The following is a 26,066-nucleotide window of genomic DNA, read 5'->3' as shown; positions in this document are numbered from 1 at the left end:
ACAGTAATCCTAAGCTTGGGTGTGAGGTCCTTGGTCTCAACACAGTGGAACTGGTCTGAAGTATAACACAGCAATGACACAGTAATCCTAAGCTTTGGTGTGAGGTCCTTGGTCTCAACACCCTGGGACTGGTCTAAAGTATAACACAGCAATGACACAGTAATCCTAAGCTTGGGTGTGAGGTCCTTGGTCTCAACACCCTGGAAATGGTCTAAAGTATAACACAGAATAATGACAGAGTAATCTGGCTAAGTGTGAATTCCCAGCTCCTGCTGGTTCTAACACACTGTATGATCTGACTGAGGTCTGAGCGCTCACACATAAGTATTTGCAACGGCAGACAACCAGCAACTGACAAGCAAGATCTATATATACTTGCAGTGCTGTGCAGCTCCACCCGAGCCACTCAGCCAATCCAGAGCCCAGCTGGGATCAGCTGATCGGCCTGATCAGCTGATTCCCCTTCTGCTGGTATAAATGTCCTGTCGCCTGGCGCGCGCACGCAAAGCTCTCCATCTGTGTGCACTAGAAGGTCCAGACAAGCCAGACATGTGTTGTTGCGCGGAAACCACCGGTCTGAACGCGGAGATAGCCGCCCTGTCACTAGACCGCGCGGTGGCATCTCCGCTGTTCATTACACAGAGCAACTCTTTTGTGAACTGTTGCTTAAAACTAAATTACATATTTGAGATGAGATTGGACTAATGCATTGCATAGAGCGGAAAAGTACTTTTTTGGGTTTATTTGCAAAATGTTAATGCAATTATGAACGTTTTTTTTCAAATTGTAATTTATATTTAATCGTAATTTAAAGTTAACTCGAGGTGAAAATAAACTGATGAGATAAACAATTGTATTTATTCTCCTAGTCCTAAAAATTACTTTTTTTTTTTTTTTTTTTTTAGATATTCCATGGTTTATTTTATATTTAAACATTTTAAAGTAGAATTGTAACGATCGGTGGGCGCAGAGAGTATCTGATTACCGGTGATCTGCAGTATCACCGGAAATACAGATATATACCAGATTATAAGTGATCTGCAGTCTCACCGATAATCCGATATACAAACTAACCTCTGTTCACCTGAGTAGAGTGTAGTGTTTGGTGTAACAGTAACACTTAGAGGACAAGGCCTCAATGCAGCAAGGAGTACTGCACAGATTCCTTCCGCAGACCTGAGCTCTCCAAGACGGGAGGAGTCAGACTGACAGTAGGAAGGTATATCTAAAAGTGACCCTCAGGAGGAAGGATCGCTAACAGAGCAAGGAACCGCCTCTAACGGTAAGGTCGGTTCTCGAGGTCGGACAAGCCAGGTCGTACACACACGGACAGATAAAGTACAAGATCAGGAGGCAAAGGCGGAGTCAAAGTACAGGCAGGGTTCAGCAACGAGGTATCAGATATATCGGGGTACAAAATCAGGAGGCAGAAACAGAGTCAAGGAACGAGCCGGGGTTCGGCAACAGAGTATCAGAAATATCGAGGTACAAGATCAGAGTTCAGGAGGATAGTCAAAGCAGGCAAAAGTCATAACATATAATCACAATCAAACTAGTACTTTAGCTATCAACAGAATCTAGCTAAGTGTAGGATTACAGCTCCAGCTGGTCCCGGCACACTTAAGGATCTGACTACAGGTCTGAGTGCTCCCACATATGTGATCGCACGCCAGACAAAGAGCAAGTGAACAACCAGCAGTATATATACTCTAGGACCTTCCTAATTGCTGGTCCAATGAGAGCAGTGGAATTTGTCAGCTGACCCAGCTGGTCAGCCGACACCCTTCTAACTGCTATTTAAACTCTGCCTCTGTGCTCGCGCGCGTGTAAGTCTGAATCCTGGTGGACTATCAGTCCCAGCCACACCAGTACTGTCATGCAATGTATCTAGTGCGGGGGCCGCCTCTGATGCGGATTCCGCCGTTACCAATGCGGATTCCGCCGCACTGCCCATGCGGCATGCGGCGTTTTTTCCGCGTTGTGACGCCATGCTGGACGCGGAAACAGCCGCCTCACCTCGAGAGACGGCGGCTTTTCCGCGTTTCCTCACAGTACCCCCCTCCCGAGGAGTGGACTCCGGACAACTCCTACCAGGTTTCTCGGGATGTAAGGCGTGAAATTCCCTCCTTAATTCGTCCGCATGCATGCGACTCCCCGGTACCCATTGTCTCTCCTCAATGCCGTACCCTTTCCAATGTACGAGATATTGTACCGAGTTTTGTACAACGCGTGAATCTAAAATCTTTTCTACCTCGTACTCAGGTTGGTCATCCACCAACACAGGAGGAGGAGGAGTGGGACCCACATGGACTGCTGGCTTAAGCAGGGATACGTGGAAGGACCTTACCCCACGCATGCTAGCGGGAAGATCAACAGCGTAAGTGACGTTGTTGATCCTTCTGGCTATCGGGAAAGGCCCGACAAACCTGGGACCCAACTTGTCTGAGGGCTGTTTCAGGGCCAAGTGACGTGTGGATACCCAAACCAAGTCTCCTGGTTGGAATCTCCACTCCAAAGACCGTTTCTTGTCAGCTTGACCCTTCTGACTCAGAAACGCCTTTTCCAAACTGTCTCTCACCGTCCGCCAAATGTCTTTAAAAGACCTTTGCCAAGCCTCCAGAGCTGGAAACGGAGTGGAGGCCACTGGTAACGGTGAAAATTTGGGCAATCTTCCAGACACAACCTGGAACGGAGAAAATCCAGTGGAAGAACTTTTCAAATTGTTTTGTGCAAATTCTGCAAAGGGCAGAAATTTGACCCAGTCATTCTGCGCCTCTGCAACGTAGCATCTCAAAAACTGCTCTAACGACTGGTTGACCCTCTCCGTCTGACCGTTGGTCTGTGGGTGGTAGCCCGATGAAAACGACAGCTTCATGCCCATTTGATGACAGAATGCCCTCCAGAATTTAGATACGAATTGGACTCCCCGATCGGACACTATGTTTTCCGGAATGCCGTGTAATCGGAACACGTGTTTGATAAACAAGTCGGCCAATTCCTGGGCCGAGGGGAGTCCTTTCAAGGGCACAAAATGGGCCATCTTGCTGAAGCGGTCGACTACCACCCAAATGACCGACATGCCCTCTGATCTGGGAAGCTCACCCACAAAATCCATGGACAAGTGGGTCCATGGTTCATTCGGGGTGGGTAAAGGCTGCAACCTCCCTACAGGTGCCAGCCGGGAGGGTTTGCTTTTAGCACATACCGCACAATCCTTAACAAATTCTTTGCAGTCGGCTGCCAGAGACGGCCACCAAGCGCACCTGGCCACAAGATCCTGCGTTCTAGATGCCCCAGGATGTCCCGCATTCTTGTGTGAATGGAATATCTGTAGCACCCGGAGACGGAATGGCAGAGGCACAAATAAAACCCCCTCAGGCTTCCCCTCAGGGACATCCTGCTGAAAAGGACTCAAGGTCTCTGTCCAGTCTTCCCAAGTCTCTGTTACGGCCAGCACCAAATTTTGTGGGACAATGGTCTCTGGGGCAGAAGGCTGTGCTGTCTCCAACTCAAAGCATCTGGACAGGGCATCTGCCTTAATGTTCTTGCTACCCGGGGTATACGTAATTATGAACCTGAACCTCGAAAAAAACAAAGACCATCGAGCCTGACGGGGACTTAATCTCTTAGCCCCCTCGATGTATTCTAGATTCTTGTGATCCGTGTATACAGTAATTGTATGTTCTGCTCCTTCCAGCCAGTGACGCCACTCCTCAAAGGCAAGTTTAATGGCTAAGAGCTCTCTGTTGCCTATATCGTAGTTTCTCTCTGCCGGAGAGAACCTACGAGAGAAATACGCACAAGGGTGTAGCCTTCCCTGCAAGCCTGACCGCTGAGACAGCACAGCCCCTACCCCAACCTCCGAGGCGTCTACCTCAACAATAAAAGGATAAGAGGTGTCTACATGTCTCAGGATGGGTGCGGAACAAAACAAATCTTTTAAAGTGGAGAAAGCACTTAATGCATCAGGAGACCAGTGAGTGGTATCTGCCCCTTTTTTCGTAAGACAGGTGAGGGGTGCGATAACCGTGGAATACCCCTTTATGAACCTTCTATAATAATTCGCAAAGCCTAAAAACCGCTGTAAAGACTTCAACCCAACCGGCTGAGGCCATTCCAAAACAGCGGAGACTTTGGCGGGGTCCATAGACAGGCCCGTGGTGGAAATTATGTACCCCAGAAAGGCGACAGATGTGACTTCAAAAATACACTTCTCAATCTTAGCATAAAGTGAGTTTTGTCTTAATTTGTTGAGTACAAATTTCACATGTATTCTGTGCTCAGAGAGGTTGTTGGAGAAAACAAGTATATCGTCTAGATAGACCAGCACAAATCTCCCCAACACCTCTCTGAAGACCTCGTTGATGAGTTCCTGGAAAACGGCCGGGGCATTACATAACCCAAAGGGCATCACCAGATACTCGTAATGCCCGTCTGGCGTGTTAAAGGCCGTTTTCCACTCATCGCCCTTTCTAATGCGCACCAGGTTGTACGCGCCCCGTAAATCCAGCTTTGAGAAGATCTTAGCATCGGTGACCTGCGTAAATAAATCGTCTATCAGGGGTAACGGATAGCGATTCTTTACCGTGATTTTATTTAGTCCCCGGTAATCAATACAGGGCCGCAGGCCCCCGTCTTTCTTTTTAACGAAAAAGAAACCTGCTCCAGCAGGCGATCGGGACGGCCGGATGAAGCCTTTGGCTAAATTGTCACGGATATATTCCTTCATAGCCAATTTCTCTGGCCCAGATAAATTGTACAAATGACCCCGAGGGGGCATACAACCTGAACGTATATCAATGGGGCAATCGAAAGAGCGATGTGGGGGTAACTTGTCTGCAGCCTTGGGACAGAATACATCAGAATATTCCACATATTGCTCAGGTACCCCCTGAACATGAACCCTGGTTTGGCCCAATGTCACCTTCCCTAAACATCGCTGAAAGCAGTGTGCTGACCAAGAAATTAGTTGGCCGGTGGCCCAATCAATGTGTGGAGAATGAAGGTGCAACCATGGCATGCCGAGTATAATGGTGGAGGTTGTCATATGCAACACAAAGAACTGTAACTTTTCCCAGTGCAGTACCCCTATGGTGACCCCCACCTCTGGTGTCTGAGACAGTGGGTGATTCCCTTGCAGAGGAGAGTCATCCACTGCCGTAACCTGGATGGGTGGTTGTACTGGTGTGAGCGGAATACACAATCTCTTAGCAAACTCCGAATCCATAAAATTTGCCGCGGAGCCTGAATCGATAAAGGCTTCCGTGACCTCAGTCTTATCTTCCCATGTAACGGTACAGGGAAGAAGCAATCGTTTTTCTTCTAGGGGTAAAAGTCGGACGCCCAGGGTGTTACCCCCCACCACTCCTAAGCGGCAGCGTTTTCCCGGCTTATTGGGGCAGTTCTGTACTATATGCCCCCCTTCACCGCAGTACAAACACAGCTGTTCGGTCATTCTCCGTCTTCGCTCTACCTGGGTTAATTTTGACCGAGCAATCTGCATCGGCTCGGAAGGAGGCACGACAGGAGAAGGTGAAATAGTAGTAGGTGGAGTCACTGGGACCGTGGTGTAAGATACCCCTCTGAGACGGGAACTACCCCTGGTCTGTTTTTGGTAGCGCAGCCTGCGGTCGATTCGGATGGCCGCTGAGATGGCCTCATCGACTGTTCTGGGCTCGGGCTGGCTTAACATCAAATCAGAGACCTCATCGGACAGCCCTGACAAGAAATGATCTAATAGGGCATAGGTGTCCCACCTGGCCGTAACTGACCACCTCCTAAACTTGGCCGCGTAATCTTCGACCGGACCTTCGCCTTGACGCAAAAGCTTGAGCTTCCGCTCAGAAGTCGAGGCAAGGTCCGGATCGTCGTAAATTACCGCCATAGCTTTAAAAAATTCCTCTACAGAGGTAAGAGCTTTGTCTCCGGCGGGCAGGCTATACGCCCAAGACTGGGAGTCGCCGGACAACAAAGTTTTAATAAACGTGACCCTCTGGGTCTCAGTACCCGAAGATTGGGGTCTCAACTCAAAATAGGACAACACCCTACTCCTAAAATTCCGGAAGTCAGATCTGTGGCCGGAAAAGCTTTCAGGTACAGGCATACGTATGTCAGAGCTAGGAGAGGATCGCACATGATCCACTGATGTCTGGAGGGTTTTACAGACCCTGATAGGGCATCAATAAGAGTTATGTGAGTGCCCAGTACTTGATTGATGTTGTCCACCGAAGCGGCAAGTACACCCAGACAATCAGTGTTTGCGTCCATTTTGTATTTTGGTCTGGCGTTCTGTAACGATCGGTGGGCGCAGAGAGTATCTGATTACCGGTGATCTGCAGTATCACCGGAAATACAGATATATACCAGATTATAAGTGATCTGCAGTCTCACCGATAATCCGATATACAAACTAACCTCTGTTCACCTGAGTAGAGTGTAGTGTTTGGTGTAACAGTAACACTTAGAGGACAAGGCCTCAATGCAGCAAGGAGTACTGCACAGATTCCTTCCGCAGACCTGAGCTCTCCAAGACGGGAGGAGTCAGACTGACAGTAGGAAGGTATATCTGAAAGTGACCCTCAGGAGGAAGGATCGCTAACAGAGCGAGGAACCGCCTCTAACGGTAAGGTCGGTTCTCGAGGTCGGACAAGCCAGGTCGTACACACACGGACAGATAAAGTACAAGATCAGGAGGCAAAGGCGGAGTCAAAGTACAGGCAGGGTTCAGCAACGAGGTATCAGATATATCGGGGTACAAAATCAGGAGGCAGAAACAGAGTCAAGGAACGAGCCGGGGTTCGGCAACAGAGTATCAGAAATATCGAGGTACAAGATCAGAGTTCAGGAGGATAGTCAAAGCAGGCAAAAGTCATAACATATAATCACAATCAAACTAGTACTTTAGCTATCAACAGAATCTAGCTAAGTGTAGGATTACAGCTCCAGCTGGTCCCGGCACACTTAAGGATCTGACTACAGGTCTGAGTGCTCCCACATATGTGATCGCACGCCAGACAAAGAGCAAGTGAACAACCAGCAGTATATATACTCTAGGACCTTCCTAATTGCTGGTCCAATGAGAGCAGTGGAATTTGTCAGCTGACCCAGCTGGTCAGCCGACACCCTTCTAACTGCTATTTAAACTCTGCCTCTGTGCTCGCGCGCGTGTAAGTCTGAATCCTGGTGGACTATCAGTCCCAGCCACACCAGTACTGTCATGCAATGTATCTAGTGCGGGGGCCGCCTCTGATGCGGATTCCGCCGTTACCAATGCGGATTCCGCCGCACTGCCCATGCGGCATGCGGCGTTTTTTCCGCGTTGTGACGCCATGCTGGACGCGGAAACAGCCGCCTCACCTCGAGAGACGGCGGCTTTTCCGCGTTTCCTCACAAGAATGAATGTTTTGTCGTCTCCGCTCTGTGGCAGCTTATTAAGTGCCCTTAAAGCGGTATAAAACTCTGACATAATATTGAATAAAAACATGTTTTCCTACTTTTTATATACCATACAGATATCATATTTGCTTTTGTGCATAAGTATTATTATTGATTTAGAAATTACAAGTTCCCAAAGTACAATTTTTTTGCTCTGAGACCTGACATTGCATTTTATTCATAACTGGTGTATTCATATTGTAATGTACCTAGAAGTGCTTTCTGAGTATCTGTCTGTGTTCTGGAGTGTCTGAATTGCCAGAGAATGTTTACATCCCTCACTTGATACCATTAAGTAAACACAAGATAATGTTATCTCCAGTTGCGTCCAGCTTTCCCTGCAGGGAGCTTGTAAGCCCTGCATTTACCTAGTTGAATGCTGTTCTAGTGAAAAAAAAAGTGGTGTAGTACATAATATGCTGTAAATAATCTTTTAGAGCAAAGAAGAAATGCTGGGTTTCATACCACTTTAAATGAAAATACAGGAACTATTGACCTATTTTTTTATCTACCTCCACTCTCAGAAGTTGTTTTCCTCTACCTCTCATGCCTCCCTTCTCTATGATGCCAGCACTGTTTGTGATCACATTAAGGATCACGTAATCACAGGCAGCGCTGCTACCAAGGCAATAGGATGTGGGGATTGTATTATTACTGTGATGTCTAAACTGTTATCCTAAATGTATTAAGCATACTTTTATCCTGAACTGTACATTTCAAAATAACTGGGTGTAGATTACAAACCTGGACATGCAATTTACCTTTGTAATGTTCTATTTTAGGACTATTTAGAGCAGTCGCTGATAAGAACCCTTATCATTCCATTGAAGAGATAATACAGACACTACATATTGGACCCACGCAATATGGCCATTCTTACTTTTATAGCAGTGCAGACCTTCAGGTGGGAGACATTACCATAGGCAAAGGCACAAACATCATGCTGCATGCCATAGAGAACTCAGCCGGAGCCATGTCAGCTAAGTGTAAAGTGATTGTGAAAGGAACACTGAAATCATTTTGCCTGCCTCTGACTTGTACTGGAGAATTTTTTGAATGCCCGGATGAGAGAATATACACGCTCAAGGAGATCCTAGACTTTAAAATTCCAAAGAATGGACTGAGAAAGGTTATTCTTACGGATATTATGGAGAACTGCGACAGCAAAAAAAATTACCACACATTCATCAATGAAATGATGATCCTGAACCCTATTTACGACATTGAGGCTCAAATGCAATGTAAGTATGATTCCTATTAAAAATAAAATAAGTTGATTTGGATGTTTTCACTTAATTTTGGTTCGTTTGTGATGAAATTAGGATTTCTGTAAAGAGGACATGAAATATACACAGCAAATTGTGAAATGCAATCAACATCGAATATCAATAGCAAGAAAAGTAAAAAACAGAAAGGCATGTAGAGTAATTTAGACATAGCAGTACACTTTTTTCCTCCTCCTTGTTCAAAAACTGCATAAAAGGAATGACATATAACAATTTATTACCATCAACCTCCTTAATCCACATCAGCAATTGCTCTATGTTAACTATAAAACAATTTTGTTCACTACTCCCTGAAACTAATGAGTTTTTAAGTGAAAAAGATGAGAATTTGTAATTCTGTTTTCTCTTTTTCTGCAGTTGGTAGCGCTATGCACCTCTTATCAGATCTTGATGTTGAAGTTTTGGATATCACCGAGCACTTTAATAGTAAAATCTTCACTGAGACCCTTTCAACTCAAGAGGTCTTTGAAAAAAACACCAGTGAATTCCCATTTATTGCACAAATTATGGATGATCTAGTAAAACACTGCAAATCTTACAGGTTTCTACAAGGGGGTAAAAAGGTAATTGTGCACAAGAAGTATCAAGCAGATCGAATTATTGCTACTGAGACCAGAAGTGACACCCCAACCAGGCATTTCCTAATTCCATCTAACTACAAAGGGAAGTTCAAAAGGAGGCCCCGTATGTTCTCAACTGTTTACGATTTAAAAATTGCTAAAAAAGATATGTCTGATCTTCATGTGGTGGCCACAAAACCATTTCATTCACTGCATAAGGAGTTTTCCTCAATTTATGTTGGTGATATGTTTCAAGTCAGAGAGTCTCAGTCCTGTGAAATCATTCATGAAAGCAAAATTACTATTGTGGATGCTCTTGAGTGTTCAAAAATGGAAAACAAAGCACAGAATATTGTAAAATTTCCATTGTATGCAGAAGGTGGTTTCATCGAGGTTGTAAACGATGACAAACAATACTATTTGATGGAACTTTGCAAACATTTTCTGCTTCCTTTAAATGTCAAAGTATCAGTGAGGGATCTGTTTACAATGGGAGAGGACATCTTGGCCAACACATCTGTTTTAAAACTGGAAGAGCAAATTACGGACTCCTACCTGCTTGTTAGTTTCTATGACAATCCTGAAGAAGCATGGGAACTTCCTGTCCTTAGATCAAAACTTTATTTTCAAGTTCTTGGGCAATATAAAGGTGAAGCGTTCTCTGTGCCAACAAGGACCAATACTGAAGAAATTAATGAAGAAGAGTATTATATGGCAAGACGGTACGAAAATAATTTTCAAGCCCCACCTCCACGTCCCCCAAAGACTCCAGTGTATGTAAATACAGCAAAGGTAAAAATTACAAATCTTTCTACCACATTTTTATACTTAAAGTAGGCAATAGAGCAATTACACGGTTCATAGTCACTCTAAAGATCATTCTGCTGCTATGTATATAGCGCTGACATTTTCTGCAGTGCTTTACAGAATACCTGGAATGATTCATGTCATCTGCTGTCCCTCAGAGGGACTCCAAATCTGATCCCTACTACAGTATAATGTCTCTGCCATAATCTAAGGCCAATTGTTGGGGAAACCAATCAACTTACGAGTGTGGGAGGATATGGGATTGTCTTTTACTGATAACATACAAACTCCCTTCAGATAATTAGAGTAGGAGAAGAAAAATGTAAGGTAGGCACTGAGATGGCAGACTGGAAACTGCAGCTGAATCCTGGTTTATCCACCATGCTCACCACCATATACAATCCAATATAGTTAAATGTAGGAGAAAAGCAGATTGGGCACTGGTAGCAATAATCCAGAATTAATTTAATCCAGCATGGTACAGGTTACATACATGGAGTGATAGGGGTCGGCCTAACAGCCGTTTCGCAGGTCTCCCTGCTTCTTCAGAGCCCAATAAATAGGATACACAGGTATCTCGTACCTTATCTTATTGGGGAGACTCAAACTGCACCCTACCTTTTGGCCTCTGAAGAAACAGAGAGACCTGCGAAACGGCTGTTAGGCCGACCCCTATCACTCCATGTATGTAACCTGTACCGTGCTGGATTACATTAATTCTGAATTATTGCTACCAGTGCCCGATCTGCTTTTCTTCTACATTTAACTCCCTTCAGATGGTGTTTTGAATGAGCTTTAGATCAAAAACACCAGCATTGCAAGGCGAGAGTGCTAGCCACTTGGTATTTAAGACATTTATAATTTCTTAGTCATGGCTAATGTTTGCCCCAGTACATTATGCAGCAGATGTGCAAAACTGTATATGGTTTTCAAAGTAAAATGACTGTAGTATTAATAACCGAGGACAGTGGTTCCCAATCTTTTTATCAATGGAAAGTAAACATTTCTCATACATAAGTAGATTGCGGGATTGGGCTGTCCAACAATTCAGCTCTTCTGGGGCAAGTGGTGATGCTCAAATGGAGCAGATAATGACATTAGACCATGATTATAAATGTCCATATAAAGGCCCATACAGATGTCGGATTTTTCCGAACGACGGGTCGTTTGAACGTCCCGTCGTTCAGTCGTCCGCACGCCAAATCGGGCGTGTGTACAGACTGTCGTTCGCGTGATAAGACTGAGTTTGAGCGATCCACTAGGCGGATAGCTCAAACTCAGTCTTATCACGCGAACGACAGTCTGTGCACAAGCCCGATTTGGCGTGCAGACGACTGAACGACGGGACGTTCAAACGACCCGTCGTTCGGAAAAATCTGACGTCTGTATGGGCCTTATGGGTAACAAAGGAAAGAGTCTTATCAGTTACAAATGTCTTTGATACAATCCTCATTAACACGTACCTTCTATCTTAAGTATTCCTTATCTATTAACTTTGAAAGGCAGCTAATAGCCATATATCAGTTCGATATTGACAGAAAGACTAAACTATATTAGAGTGTCTCCTGGGTAGCAGAACTCATGGAGAAGCATGGGACCAGTGCTACCAGGTGATAGGTTAGTACGGCTGTGATTTACTAGTTGCAATGTATTGCCTCTGTTTCTTCTGTAGACTAAAGCCGGACAAATCCCAACAAATCAGAAGCTTGCAAATCTATCACCTGATGACAGTACACCAGCAACACTAATATACTTTTACTTTAAGAAAGTACTTTACCAAAATAAATCTGAGGGTCTGTGATAAGTGGCAGAAAACGGGAATGTAAGTGCTCTCAACAGACTTGTTTGGGATATATCAGATAAGAGGAAAGGACATAATATGAACACTGTTCCAACTGTCTGATTAAATGACAAAAAATCTGCTCACCCATCTTGATTTTGGCAGGACTGACCCCCCTCCCCCTGCAGCTACTGTCCTGGCCTCTTCACCCCCCCCCCCCCCCCCCCGCATATGTGTGCTGTGTTCTGCTGGGAGGAGAGAAAAGGCTCTACAATAATGCCTCCTTTTGGGAGGAGGTAGATTAACACTGTTTATGCGTGTGCATGTTTATGTAGATTTACAACACTTGTATGTGAAGAGAGTGTGTACAATTTGTTTGTGTGTTTTGGGGAGATGGGAAATATGTCTCTGCAGGGGAGGGCTGGCCCATGGGGCAGGAAAACATTTTCCTCTTGGGCCACTGTTTTTCATTTCAAAGGGGCTGTTTGGGGGTCATTTGCATATTCTGATAGATCCACACTATTACTAATCCAGCTGTTGCTCGCATGTGACTTGCTCTCTGCTCAGCAACAACTGATTAGTGATTGGCCAAGAGTTTGGGGAGGTGGAGCTATGAAAGTTTCAGGAACTGCATCTTTAGAGAGGAAGCTATATAGAGATGATTGAAGGGTAAGCAACAGTGCAGCCGGACAGACCTTGTCAGAGCCCCTCAGACTTAAAGGACTTACGAACTGAAATGAAAAAAAAAAAAGTTAATTACCTTAGTGCACTGTTAGACCTCTGTGTAGACGATCAGTGCCTCCCTTGTACTTTCCAGACCCCTTGTTATCTTAATCCTCTTATCATTTTATGGCCCCGACTCAGCCCAGGGTCGCCTTATCTCTGTATACTATAATCGCCACTTTAAAATCCCTCTGCCTGCTCAGTTCAAATAGACGTGGCTGCATAGGATAACATCCCTGCCAGCAGCTCATCGTCACTCCGTACACTGAGTCATAAGTCATGTGGGCGTCACCACATGACCTCCCACATGACTGACTTCACTTCAAGCCAGCCGTGCCCCCTCAGCATAGAACAGAAGCGCTGAGAGAGGAAGAAGGTAACCTAGTAACAGCATTTGTTTACAGGAGATTTGCAGTGTAAGTAATTGAATTCAAAATCATTTATAACTGATGGGGGACACTTTTATTATCATGTAAAATAGCGTGGCAACATTTATTTTTTTTTACATTTTTTTTTTCTTAAAAAAATGTTGCCACGCTATTTTACATGATAATAAAAGTGTCCCCCATCAGTTATAAATGATTTTGAATTCAATTACTTACACTGCAAATCTCCTGTAAACAAATGCTGTTACTAGGTTACCTTCCTACTCTCTCAGCGCTTCTGTTCTAGTGATGGGAATTCCGGCTCTTCTCAGAGAATCGGCTCTTCTGAATCGGCTCCCATTAAAGAGCCGGCTCTTACGGCTCTCAATCGGCTCTTCATTAAATATCACTGGACACCAGTCAGAATCGGAGTACAAGCCCCGCCCCCGTCTCCATGACAACTCCAGACTGCTTCGCTGACTGGGGCAATCCCTCCTGCTACAGCTCTGCTCCTGCTCCGCCCCATACACTCCTACAAGCTACAAGAGGAGGACTACATCTCCCAGCATGCCTCAGCGCCCTTTATTACATAGCAAATCAGAGCTGTGTGGGGCGGCTGAGGCATCGGCTCTTTTAAAACTGAGAGCCGGCTCTTGTCGTTCACAGCAAAGAGCCGGCTCTTAGAGCCGGCTCGTTCGCGAACGACCCATCACTATTCTGTTCTATGCTGAGGGGGCACGGCTGGCTTGAAGTGAAGTCAGTCATGTGGGAGGTCATGTGGTGACGCCCACATGACTTATGACTCAGTGTACGGAGTGACGATGAGCTGCTGGCAGGGCTGTTATCCTATGCAGCCACGTCTTTTTGAACTGAGCAGGCAGAGGGATTTTAAAGTGGCGATTATAGTATACAGAGATAAGGCGACCCTGGGCTGGGTCGGGGCCATAAAATGATAAGAGGATTAAGATAACAGGGGGTCTGGAAAGTACAAGGGAGGCACTGATCGTCTACACAGAGGTCTAACAGTGCACTATGGTAATTAACTTTTTTTTTTCATTTCAGCTCGTAAGTCCTTTAAAGCACTTACTAGGACCTCCTTTATCCTCTGCACATTTCTGCTATTGGGACAGCTATTTAGACACTATGATGAGGTAGGGCAATAATGGGGTTACTATAATGAAGGTGACACTAATGGGGGACACTATAACGACAGAGAACTGATACAGATTATAAATTAATCATTTACTATGGCAGGCTATGTGGTATGTTGTTAAATCTATTGTTCCTGTAAATATTACAGCACATGCTATGTATATATCACCTATTGCCTATTAGTTACATCCTCTACATTGTGCTTAATGTTCGCATCAACCTTTTACTGCGACTACCTACGCACTTTTTTCACCTTGTCCCTCCCGGTGTGTCCCTCTTTTTCATTATTAAATGCTAGGAGGTATGTAAAATCATGAAATCCTAATAAATTGAAAAGGATATACATTCTACCTCATGGCAGCAGAATGCAATCTAGGAGCAGCAACAGATTTAATTTTTTTTAATTCTAAAGACTGCAGCTTGGTTGGTTTATATCCTGATCTGCTACTCAAAAACAGCACAGCTTCAAAAATAAATCCTACCCGAGACTGCTAATTACAGATGCGTTGCTTCCTGTCTCCGATCCGCTTCACACATTTGCAGATGCAGCGCTGTCACGGCGAGCTACAGAACATAGTTGGGACAGGGTTGGCATCACATATCCTGTGATTAAAAAAAAAATCACAATCTTTCTTGATTATTTCCACTTAATTTTTAAACTTGAAATAACATGATGAGGAACTTCTCATCGTAGCCTGCTATGCTCATTCCTTGGCATTCCTATTACATACATCTGTTATACTTCAGTCCTATTTCTATTCCCTTTGCTTCCTCTTAGCAAAGCTCTCTCTTCCATGCCACAAAACTTGATTACTTTGCTCCCTTCTCATAAATCCCTCACCTCCATCCTAGCAAACCTCTCTGTTTGTAGTTCCCTGCCTCTTTCTTAGCTGCACACTCCCAAGAATTTATGAACATTTTGATATTTTTTAAAGTGAACCTATACTGCATTTCGTAAACTTAGAGATACAAGACAAGACAAATAACATGAATATTGCACTTTTCTCCTGGTGGACTCAAAGCGCCAGAGCTGCAGGCACTAGGACGCGCTCTATAGGCAGTAGCAGTGTTAGGAAGTATTGCCCAAGGTCTCCTGCTGAATAGGTGCAGACTTACTAAACACGAAGAGACTAGATTCAAACCCACCTATTTAGTCACCAGAGATCACCTTGGTTTTAAACTCTCAGTTAAAGTGGACCTGAACTCTTGCACAGGACGGAAGGAAAACCTAGAGAAACCCACCCTGTATGTATTTAGAGAGTTTAACCTGTCTGATTCCCCCTCATCTGTGACTAATCACAACTGTAATTTAATCTCTCAGCTGAGTCTGCTGACTGCCTTGGCAGAGGAGCTAATTTGTAAACACAGGATGTTAACCCTATGTCTGCTTCCATGAGAGCAGGAAGTACACACTGCAGATTTATTGCAGGATTTGTATCAGCTGTAATAAATACATGTTGCCTTTTAAGGTTATTATGCTGCTGCTCATTTAGAGCAGAGAGGAAGTTCTGAGTTCAGGTCCACTTAAAGGGACCTGTCCATTATGTAAATTGCCATGAAGTTTGCAAAACAGCAAACTATCTTGCTTGCTTTAGAGATTCGTTGAAAGGGAAGTTGTGTTTGTTTCCCCTTGCATTGCATGTATACTTTAGATATTACATTTAGAATTCACAGATGATATTGCAATCCCTTATTGCTATTTGCTACTGTGAAGTAGACTTCAAAATTCTGTTTTGTAAAATATTGTTACATTATACAACATTTACTTGTAAAACATTGAATACAGTATGTTACGTCCAGAACCCAAAGTTCTGGCTGGCCAAAATGCGAAGTGACCATGTTACAGCGGCCAATGTCAGAAATAACTTGATTCTGGCGGCTCCAGCTCCTCCCCTGCCCCCTCCTCTCAGCAGTTGGCAAGGAAGCACAGAGAGAAGCAGGGATTTGTGCCAACTTTTGTTCCTATACGTGGGCACTGCAGAGCGGGTGCTGGCAGAAGCAATATCTGAAGCATTCCTGCTGCTTGCTCGTCCACGTGCTTCCCTGTGGCGATGAACAACTCGGGTGTGCGAGGGGAGATAGAGAGGTGGTAGGGATACCGGACTGGCTGCCAGGGGTTGTAGGAGTGGGTAGGGGGAGGAGTCAGAGCCGGCGAGGGGAACAAGGAGAGGAGCCGGAGCCGCCAGAATCAAGTCTTTCTGACATTGGCCGCTGTAACACGCCCACTTCGCATTTAGGCCGGCCAAAACCCAAAGTGGCCAGACTTCAGGTTCTGGCCGTAACATATACAACATCAGCAGCACATCAAAAACATTTTACAGAAATGTCAATCAAATTAAAATTCTTTACTCGTATAGTCTTAGTGCCAGGTTGTGTAGGTGTAGAAAATTGTATTTGCCATGCATTTTTAAAATTCGTTTGCTAAAGAACTCCTTACCTGTTAATTCCTTTAGCTAAAAGATAAAATTGTACTCTTAAAGGGGCACAATAGCAAAAATTAGGCTACTGGGATAATCCTGGTAGCATGTACATAATATAAGAAGGATCAGATATTAAGCATTAAGCAGATATTTTTCAATGTCTGCTTGAAAGGTTTTAGGCAGCATATGCATAGATCCTGCATGTCCTCCCCCTTTGCTGGGCTGTAATAGCTCTCCCTGCTGAATCTGTACAGGACATTGGAATGCAGGCTAAAGCTGCCCAGTGCTGGGTAGGATTGTAAATAAAGAAATAAGCAAGATAAATTACTTGTTTACACTGGGCTCGGCTCCATCTGCTCCTAGTGCTATGATCATTCCCAGCACTTGTAAACAGCCTGCATCTCCCGTATAGCGTCAGCAGAAGGAGGAGGACACGTTGCATAGTTTAAAATGTGATGGGTAGGATGTCTGTATATGCTCTCTAACCTTTTAAGCAGACATTTAACCACTTGAGGACCACAGTGCTAAACCCCCCCTAAAGACAAGGCCATTTTTGTGGAAATAGGCCTCTTCAGCTTTAAAACCTCACTGCAGGGCCGCACAACTCAGCACACAAGTGATTCCCCCCCTCCCTTTTCTCCCCACCAACAGAGCTCTCTGCTTGTGGGGTCTGGTCACCCCCCCCCCCAGTGTTTATTTTTAATACATATTTATGTCTTTATTTAGTTATTATTTTTTACTATTTATTTATTTTTTTCCCTCTCAAACCCCTCCCTCCACCAGCCAACCAATCCTGGTGATCAGCTGTCATAGGCTTCTGCCTATGAGTGCCGATCGCTCTCTATTGTCCCAGGGGGGCAGCCGTGTCACACGGCTGTCCGGCTGTCCCCAGTACAGCGCTGCCGCAGATAGCAGCGCTGTACACAGTTATTAGACGGCGGTTTCGCCATCTAACAGTCTCCAAGTGTAGATCACCGCTGTTAGACTGAAGGCTGGGCGGAGCTCTGCCTTCCAAGCATAGATGATCTCCTGTAGTAGCCAGCCCCAGGACTTGACGCCAATTGGCGTTAGGCAGTCCTGGGGCTGCCGCCGTGGTCACACCCATTGGCGTGACACGGTCTTCAAGTAGTTAAAAAGAAACAAATGCTTAGTATCTGATTCTCCTTATATTAGGTACATGCTACCAGGGTTATCCCAGTAGCCTAGTTTTCACCATAGTGCCCCTTTAACCAGTGTAGGGACTGCCAACACATCCAGTCATGGCTGAGGGATCCTCAAATTAGAGCTATTTTGTTATTGAAAGAGCAAGGAATTTTTTTACTCTACGGCTGTTCTTGTTTAACCGTTTATGCCATGCTGCTAGAGCCGCAGGGACACGCTACTCACGTTCCTGCAGTTTTGGGGGGTTTGTACACGATCGTGCAATGTTGCTAGTAGCAGGGGGGATTGGCTGCAAGGGACAAAAGTCCCCTGTGCCAATCCGAACATGTCTGCTGAGAATAAATGTTTATTCTTAAATAGAGCTGCCGCGCTTCCTCCTGCCGATGATGTCCGCCGCCCAATCGCTAGATTTATGAATTGGAACTTTGTTTCCATTCATTAATCTTCCCGCAGCCCACCCGTGATGCAGGCTTCCATTGAAATCTCAGCCACTTCCCTAGTAACAATGTAGCAACACATTGTTTCCTATGTAGCGTACTTGTACGCTACATAGTATTTTGCTCAGCGGGGACATCTTGTGGCCAAATAGTAAAATTACATCTACTGACTTTAGGAAATAAAAAAAATAATATGTGAGTCATGAGGGCAATATTATTATAAATTTATGGGCGAAAAATTAGCAATGTGTGTAAAACTGAAAAAAATGTTCCTTTATTTACAAATAAAATATTGTCACCATACATTATACTAGGGATATCATTTTAATGTTGCAATAACCAGGACAAATGGGCAAATAAAATGTGTGAGTTTTAATTGCGGTAGCATGTGGTATTTTAAAACTATAATGGCCAAAACTGAGAAATAATGATTTTTTTTCATTTTTTTCTTAATTATTCCCATTAAAATGCATTTAGAATAAAATAATTCTTAGCATAATGTACCACCCAAAGAAAGCCTAATTGGTAGAGGAAAAAACAAGTATAGATCATTTCTTTGTGATAAGTAGTGATAAAGTTATTGGGGAATGAAAAGGAGGAGCGCTGAAAGGGGAAAATTCCTCTCGTCCATAAGGTGAAAAATACCCGCGGGCTGAAATGGTTAAAGTGGGATTGTCAGCCATAAAATCAAATTCCATTTACCCACTGCTCTGTGTTTATTCTGTAGTCTACATCCTGATCTTGAATTGCAAGCATTCCAATATAAGCATAAAAGTTTCTGCTGTAGTGAATCTTATCTCAGTCAACCTGGCTCTATTGCCGGGGAGAGGGAGCTTGTTATCTCTACTCCAACATTCCTGCTCCTCACTGATCGGCTGAGGGCAGTACAGAGTGACACAGGGCTTAGAAGGAAAAAACACCTCACCCCTCTGCAGAAGATGCTGAAATACGATCTATGCTGTGCTCATGTGTGTTTACAAAGCAAGACAGTGCAGTTTCTAGTACAGTACAGAGCTCAGTGGGCAGGAAGGCTTGCAATGCATTTACCATTTCAGGCAGGAGGAAAAAAGAGTAAGGGAGGAAATGACATCAGAATCGGCTTCAGTCAGAGGCATAAAGATGGAAAATGCCTGGAACAGTTTTCTCTTTATTTACTATATACAAGTCACTGAGGAACGTAACAGAGTGGCGGCGGGAGAACGGAGGCTCGTGGAGCACCGGTGAGGGACAGGACGGCTGCTAGGGGCTTGCAGAAGCCCCAAGTAAGTGAAACAGTGTGTTTAAAACAAATCTACAGTTTTGCTTCAAGTGCTGTTCTTTATGGCCCGTACTCACGGGCTGCAGAAGTGGCCTGTCGCCAGCACACGTGAGCGTGCTAGCGACAGGCCGGCGACAGCTTCTCTCCAGGTCCCTCCGCGTACACACGCGGAAGAGGGACCAGCGGCGAGACGGAAGCTGTCGCCGACGTTCCTCCTCCCCCCGCCGGAAGCTCCATTTACCTCTATGGAGGTTGCTGTCGCTAGTCCGCGTACTCACGCGGACTAGCGACAGTTGCGGCGGAGGTGCGGCGGCGACTGTCGCCATGCGATTGAAACTTTCAATCGCATGGCGACAAGAGCGACGGGCGACAGTTCGGGGTGCGCGCGCGTGCAACGGCCCATACTCACGGGCGACCTGTCGCCGCAACACGCGCGCGCCGCGTGTTGCGGCGACAAAAGTCCCTCGTGAGTATGGGCCATAACAGGGAACCTGAGGCATGTGGAGGGAATATTTATTTTCTTTGAAACAATACCAGTTGCCTGGCAGTCCTACTTTGGTTGCAATAGTGTCTAAATTACACACCTGAAACAAGCATGTGTTTATTTTATTTAGATGTGTTTACAGAGGGACAGAGCAGTTTGCAGAGTATATAGTATCATTCACTTCTGTACTATAAAGTACAGCTGGCCTACTTACACGCTGCAAGTACAGAATTGGTGTCACTCAGGATTAGGTTACTTAGTTGCAGCGACAATTTGTGGCAAATAAAATCCACAATCTAATTCAGGACAAGCAGCATCTTCATGTTTATCACTAGTTCACAATAATTGCAGCTTTAAGGAGTTTTAGTGTATGAGAGCTAAACCTTTTGCTGCAAGTAGTAAGCAGCAAATGAGCTGTGTGTCATTGGATAGCCTAAAGCTCTTATTGTGGTGACTGAACAATGAGCCTGTGGTTTTCTCTTGCAAGAAGTCAGGGAACAAGAGGTTTTACTGTTACACTTCTTACAGCCTCAGTTGTTTTCAGTAATGGTCAGGGAAGAGAAACCCCGCCTTTTACGTGTCACTAAGCAGCTGGCTCATGGGGAGATTTATCCTCTACTCCTGACAACTGATTCAGTTTTTATCCTAGTGCTTGCTGTCACAGGAATTGTAGGGAAATATTACTTTACAAGCAAGGACAGAGCAACAAAAAGCCATGACGTTTCTAAGCCTTCCCCTCACTGTCACAGTCTAAAAGGAATGTTTTTACCATCACCAGGGCGGCACAGTGACGTAGTGGTTAGCCCTCTCACCTTGCAGCGCTGGGTCCCTGGTTCGAATCCCAGCCAGGTCAACATCTGCAAGGAGTTTTTATGTTCTCCCCGTGTCTGTGGGGGTTTCCTCTGGGCACACCGGTTTCCTCCCACATCCCAAAAACATACAGGTAAGTTAATTTGCTTCCCCCTAAATTGGCTCTAGACTACGATACATACACTACACAATACATACATAGATATGTGACTGGTACAGATTAAATTGTGAGCCCCAATATACTCTGTACAGCGCTGCGTAATATGTCGGCGCTATAAATAAATGAATCCCTCACTCATATATACATTCCCCACTTTAGTCCCACATTAGCGTATGCATATGTATATGTATGTGTATGTATGCCCCCAGTGAGCTGGGCACAGGGTGAGCTGAACGACGGCTCACCCTGCTGCCGCTAAAAATAGTATCCTCCCGAGTCATTGCAACTCAGAGAGAGATGTAATTCGGCGTCTGGAACCCCGAATTACCCTCACGCACCCTGGGCAGTATAACATTACTGCTACGGCGATGCCTAGTTTCGGCACTGAGCGTCGTGCATAGGGATGATCGAAAAGGGCGATTTCTGATTCTGCGGAAAGTCGGAATTCCGTCAGAACGAAATCCCGTAACCGTTACAATCCGGCAGTATTTCGCGGAATTCCGCATTCCGGCGGTACAATTTCAGTAATCTCATTTGAAACCTCATTTTTGTAACATCGTAGGCCATGGGACCTACTGGCTGTTCCACTGGTTATTTTTTTTTTTGGAGCAGCAGGAGTTGTCGTAGGCCATGGGACCTAGAGGTGGTTCCACGGTGGTCATCACAATTTTTGTTTGGAGCAGCAGGAGTTGTCGTAGGCCATGGGACCTAGAGGTGGTTCCATGGCGGTCATCACAATTTTTGCTTGAAGCAGCAGGAGATGTCGTAGGCCATGGGACCTAGAGGTGGTTCCATGGCGGTCATCACAATTTTCGTTTGGAGCAGCAGGAGTTGTCGTAGGCCATGGGACCTAGAGGTGGATCCACGGCGGTCATCACAATTTTTTTTGGAGCAGCAGGAGTTGTCGTAGGCCATGGGACCTAGAGGTGGTTCCATGGCGGTCATCACAATTTTTGTTCGGAGCAGAAGGAGTTGTCGTAGGCCATGGGACCTAGAGGTGGTTTCACAGCAGTCATTATAATTTTTTTTTTAAAGCAACAGGAGTAGTCGTTGGCCAAAAGCATAGATTTAGTGATATTATGTCTGATTGCTGCAAAAACAGATTTTTTTTTATCTTAAAATGCAAAAATATGCAATGGTAGTGATAGGCACTTAGGCAGCAGAGTTTGAGAGGGAGAGCCTTTGAGGCTTGAAAAACAGCACATTGTGATTTAGTCTAATCATCTTCACGAATTAGTGAGAGGGGCCTTGTAATTATCACTGATCCATGACTCGTTAATTTTTATGAACGTTAGTATGTCCACATTGTCTGTGCATACTGATCGAGTTCAGGCCAGGTATCCAGTTGTTTTGTCCAATAGTCCATGGGGTCATCATTACTCTCCATATTGTCTGGAGCACTGGCCAACCCCAAGTAATCATTCACCATACGGGCCAGCCGCTGGCGGTGACCACTGTGTCCGCTGGTGGTGCTGCTGCTAGAAGGAGTATCTGGCATCGGCTGATAAAATTCCTTCAACATACTCAGCAGGTTCACAGATTGGCTATTGGTGCTGCTGCTGGGAGTGGGACCATCAGACCTTTGCTGAGTAGGATGAGGCTTGGTAGCTTGGGCCCGGGATACAGGTGCAGGAAACACATCTTCTACCCAACGAAGAAGGGCTTCCCGGATCTGGCTCATCCTGGCGTCTGCTTGGGAGGGGGGTATGAACTACCGCATTTTCCCCTTGCAACGGGGATCTAAGATGGTGGGCTCCCACATGTCGAGCCTTGATTTTAGAGTTTTAATCCGGGGCTCCTTACGGAGGCACTGGAGCATATGCGTAGCCATAGGAAAGAGATGTCTGCCATTAATCACCTCTTCCTGGCTGTCAGAACTGTCGTCATGCTCCAGCTCCACATCACAATCTTCTTCCCACCCCCGGACAATGGGCTCTTCCGCTTCCACAAGCTCTGTCTCCTTATCCAGGACTTGAGCATGCTCACTTACTCCCCCTCTTGACCTACCACTGTTCAGTAGGGCTTCCTCCCCCTGTTCGAGCAGTTTCTCAAGAGCCTTGTCCAGCATGAAGGCAAGAGGGAGCACTTCTGGTATGCTGCAGTGCTCCTCAGTGACCACTTTTGTTGCCTGCTGAAACGGACAATTGGAAATAAGCCTGTGCTGTGGCAGGCTATGGCGGCGCTGCAGCAGTTTCAAGGCTGCGGTGGCAGTTGCGGAGCGACGGATGTGGGCTGACACCTTTTCGTGCTCAGGCCACAGCGTCCTTCAACCCATCAAAAGTGTGTAAAAATGTCTGCACTACAAGGTTGAAGACGTGGACCAAGCAAGGTAAGTGAGTGTAGTCACCTTGCGAAATGGCTGTCAGCATGTTGGCACCATTATCAGACAACAGTACACCTGTCTCCAGTTTTCGGGGGTCAGCCACTGCCGAATCTGATCCTGTAAGGCTGCAAGGATTACAGATCCGGTTTACCTGTTCGCGTCCATGGATTCCAGTTTCAGCACTGCTTGGCATCGATGGTGCTGCAGACCAGTGGAGGAGCGGGACCACTTTCTGGGAGGCTCAGCAACGGCAGACTGGCCTTGGACAGAACAGGTAGCAAAGGGAAGTAGAACAGGCCTCCCCTTCAACCCACGTGGCAGCACCACCAGCTGAGATGCCCCAGATCTTACTCCCTCCTCAGCAGCATCATGGAGGGTGACCCAATGGGCAGTAAAAGTTAGATACTTTCCCTGCCCATGCCTGCTGCTCCAGCCATCCATAGTGAAGTGCACCTTGCCACCGACAGCGCGATCCATAGACCGGCCGACACACTCCACAATGTGCTGGTGAAGGGCAGGGATAGCATTCCTGGCAAAATAATGGCGGCTGGGGATCCGCCATTGTGGAGAGCAACACTGTTCATCAGTCTGCGGAAGGGGGAACAGTCCACAAATTGGTAGGGCAGCAGCTGTTGGCCCAACAGCCTTGCCAGGAGCGCATTATTTTTCACAACAAACGGATCACTTGCAGGGAGCATCCGCTTCCTCTGCAACATTTCTGGCACAGATGCCTGACGCTGGAACACTGGTGATATTTCGGAGGAAACCAACAAGGGTGATGACGAGGTGCTTGCCAAGGTCTGGACTTTCTGGAGCCCTCTTCCAGCCTGGCATGCAGAGGGATTTGAATTAGAATGGGACTGAGCAGGTTGGATAGGGACAGGACAACTAGAAAAAGAAGAAGAGGGGCCTGTTGCTCCTGCTTTTCCTCCACCCATCTAACTCTTTACATATTCGAACTCCCGTCTGTGGTGCTTGCGCAGATGGCTTATCAGCCCTGAAGTGCCGAACCCTATGCCCGATTTGCCTCTGTTCACCGATTTACGGCACACAGAACAGACTGCCCTGGATTCATCCTCTTCCAGAACAGTAAAATAATTCCATGATGAGGACGTGCGTGCATGTGGAGCAGTGGTGCGACCTGTTCTAGCACGTTGATGCTCAGCATTGGACTGGTGGGTACTGACAGACGGGAAAGCACTTGCAGGCTGCTGGCCAACTGTCTGCTCTGTTTCTCCAAGCTGCTCACGCCTGCTAGTGCCTAACCCACCAGATGGTGACCACGTTGGATCAGCCGCCTCATCATCCAAAATATCATCCAGTTCAACCAAAGCACTGGGACCCATAAGTGACTTTTCTGGACCCTCCACCTTGCCACTAAACACCCCTGTAGTTGACTGGTGGTGATGTTGACTGGTGACAATGGATAAAAAAAACACAGGGGCCATTTCTGTCACCACAGAACCCACCACTTCTTGGGAGCTTGGTCCCATGGTCTCCTCCAATGTCTCCTCCCAATCCTTCTCCACATCTCTCTCATTGACGTAGGTGTGCTTTACTTCTGGAGGAGAGTACTGGGAGGAAGCAACCTCGTCAAGAGAAGCAGCTGTGGTCGGGTTCTGGTCATAAGGGACCTGGCCACTACTGGTGCTGCTGCAACTAGCTTCAAGTCCCTCAGACTGGATAGAGGGTTCCTGATCTAAATAATCGACAACTCTCTTCGCCTGCTGCTCTGTCAAAATTTTCCTGCGTGCGAACACAGGGAAGAGATCACTGACCAGGGGAGAGCGCTTCCTGCTGCTGCTGCCACCCTCAACCCGATCACGTACTTCACGTGATCCACCAACACCACCATCACTCCATTTTCTTTTTAAAGTGGCAGGAAATTGCTGCTGCTCTCGCTCCATTGTTTTGGGGCCAAAAACTTTATTGGGGAAGGAGTATGAGCGACTGAACAGATAAGAAAATAAGTGGGTGAAATAAAGAAAATAAATCAAAAAAACAAAATAAAGTAATCAAAAAACAAAAAAAACAAAAAAATTACCTTAGAAAACAGAACAAAAAAAAATAAAATAGCACTACACTGTACTAATCAATCACCACCTAACCCTCTCACTCTGTCAAACACTAAGCCTGCGGCCTGGCTGGCTCTCTCTAAGGGCTTGTTTCCACTAGTGCGGTGCGAATCACCGGGATTCCACCGCTGACGAAATCGTATGCGGATGCGATTCCGCGTGCGTTTTTTGCCGCGATTTCGCATGCGATTTCGCATAGGCAGGGTATATGCGAATTTAACCATGTCACTGCCTGGTTCAATTTACATTAGCTTTCATGCGAATTCGCACGCGAAATCGCGGCAAAAAACGCATGCGCGTTTTCCCTATTAAATACATAGCCTGCGAATCGCCTGCATTCCTCACGCAGGCGAATTCTGCAGGCTCTACCGTGCAGAAAAATCCTGCACAGAAAAACGCAGGAAAAAACTGACAAGTGGAGACAGGGCCATCCACTTGTATTGGTTATGCGAATCCGCATGCAGAGAACGCATGCGGATTCGCTCTAGTGGAAACGGGCCCTTACCCTCTCCACACAGCAACTACTAGTACACTACACTACAATCTATCACTCAAACTAACAATCTACTGTCACTCTCTCACAAATACACCTAACTACTACTACTAATATAGCTCACACCAATCTACCTCTCTCTTAAAAAGACTTTTGGTTTATATACAGTCTTTAAAAAGACTATTGTTTTATGTTGAAACAACTAATATGGGTCTGTCTCTCCTCTTTCTCCAACACCAGACTGGAACCCACAAGCTTCGGGACTGCACACCTCTATTATATACAAAATGGATGGGATAGCTGATGATAGGTAGCTAGGGAGCTGGTTGCTAACGTAG

General features: G+C 45.8%; 1 protein-coding gene across 4 annotated transcripts in view; it reads left to right on the top strand.

Moving 5' to 3' along the window:
* THEMIS (thymocyte selection associated) overlaps positions 1-26,066 on the top strand; it is a 173,158-nt gene that overhangs the window by 95,804 nt on the left and 51,288 nt on the right. For all 4 annotated transcript variants that reach the window (XM_068231522.1, XM_068231520.1, XM_068231521.1 and 1 more), the window contains exons 4-5: positions 8,217-8,675; positions 9,078-10,072. In XM_068231522.1, the coding sequence (XP_068087623.1) occupies positions 8,217-8,675; positions 9,078-10,072 (1,454 nt within the window). The remainder of the gene's footprint in view (positions 1-8,216; positions 8,676-9,077; positions 10,073-26,066) is intronic.

This window comes from Hyperolius riggenbachi, chromosome 4 (genome assembly GCF_040937935.1).
Source record: "Hyperolius riggenbachi isolate aHypRig1 chromosome 4, aHypRig1.pri, whole genome shotgun sequence".
Classification (NCBI taxonomy): domain Eukaryota; kingdom Metazoa; phylum Chordata; class Amphibia; order Anura; family Hyperoliidae; genus Hyperolius; species Hyperolius riggenbachi.
The sequence above is the reverse complement of the archived record's forward strand: the minus strand, read 5'-3'. Positions and strand labels throughout refer to the sequence as shown.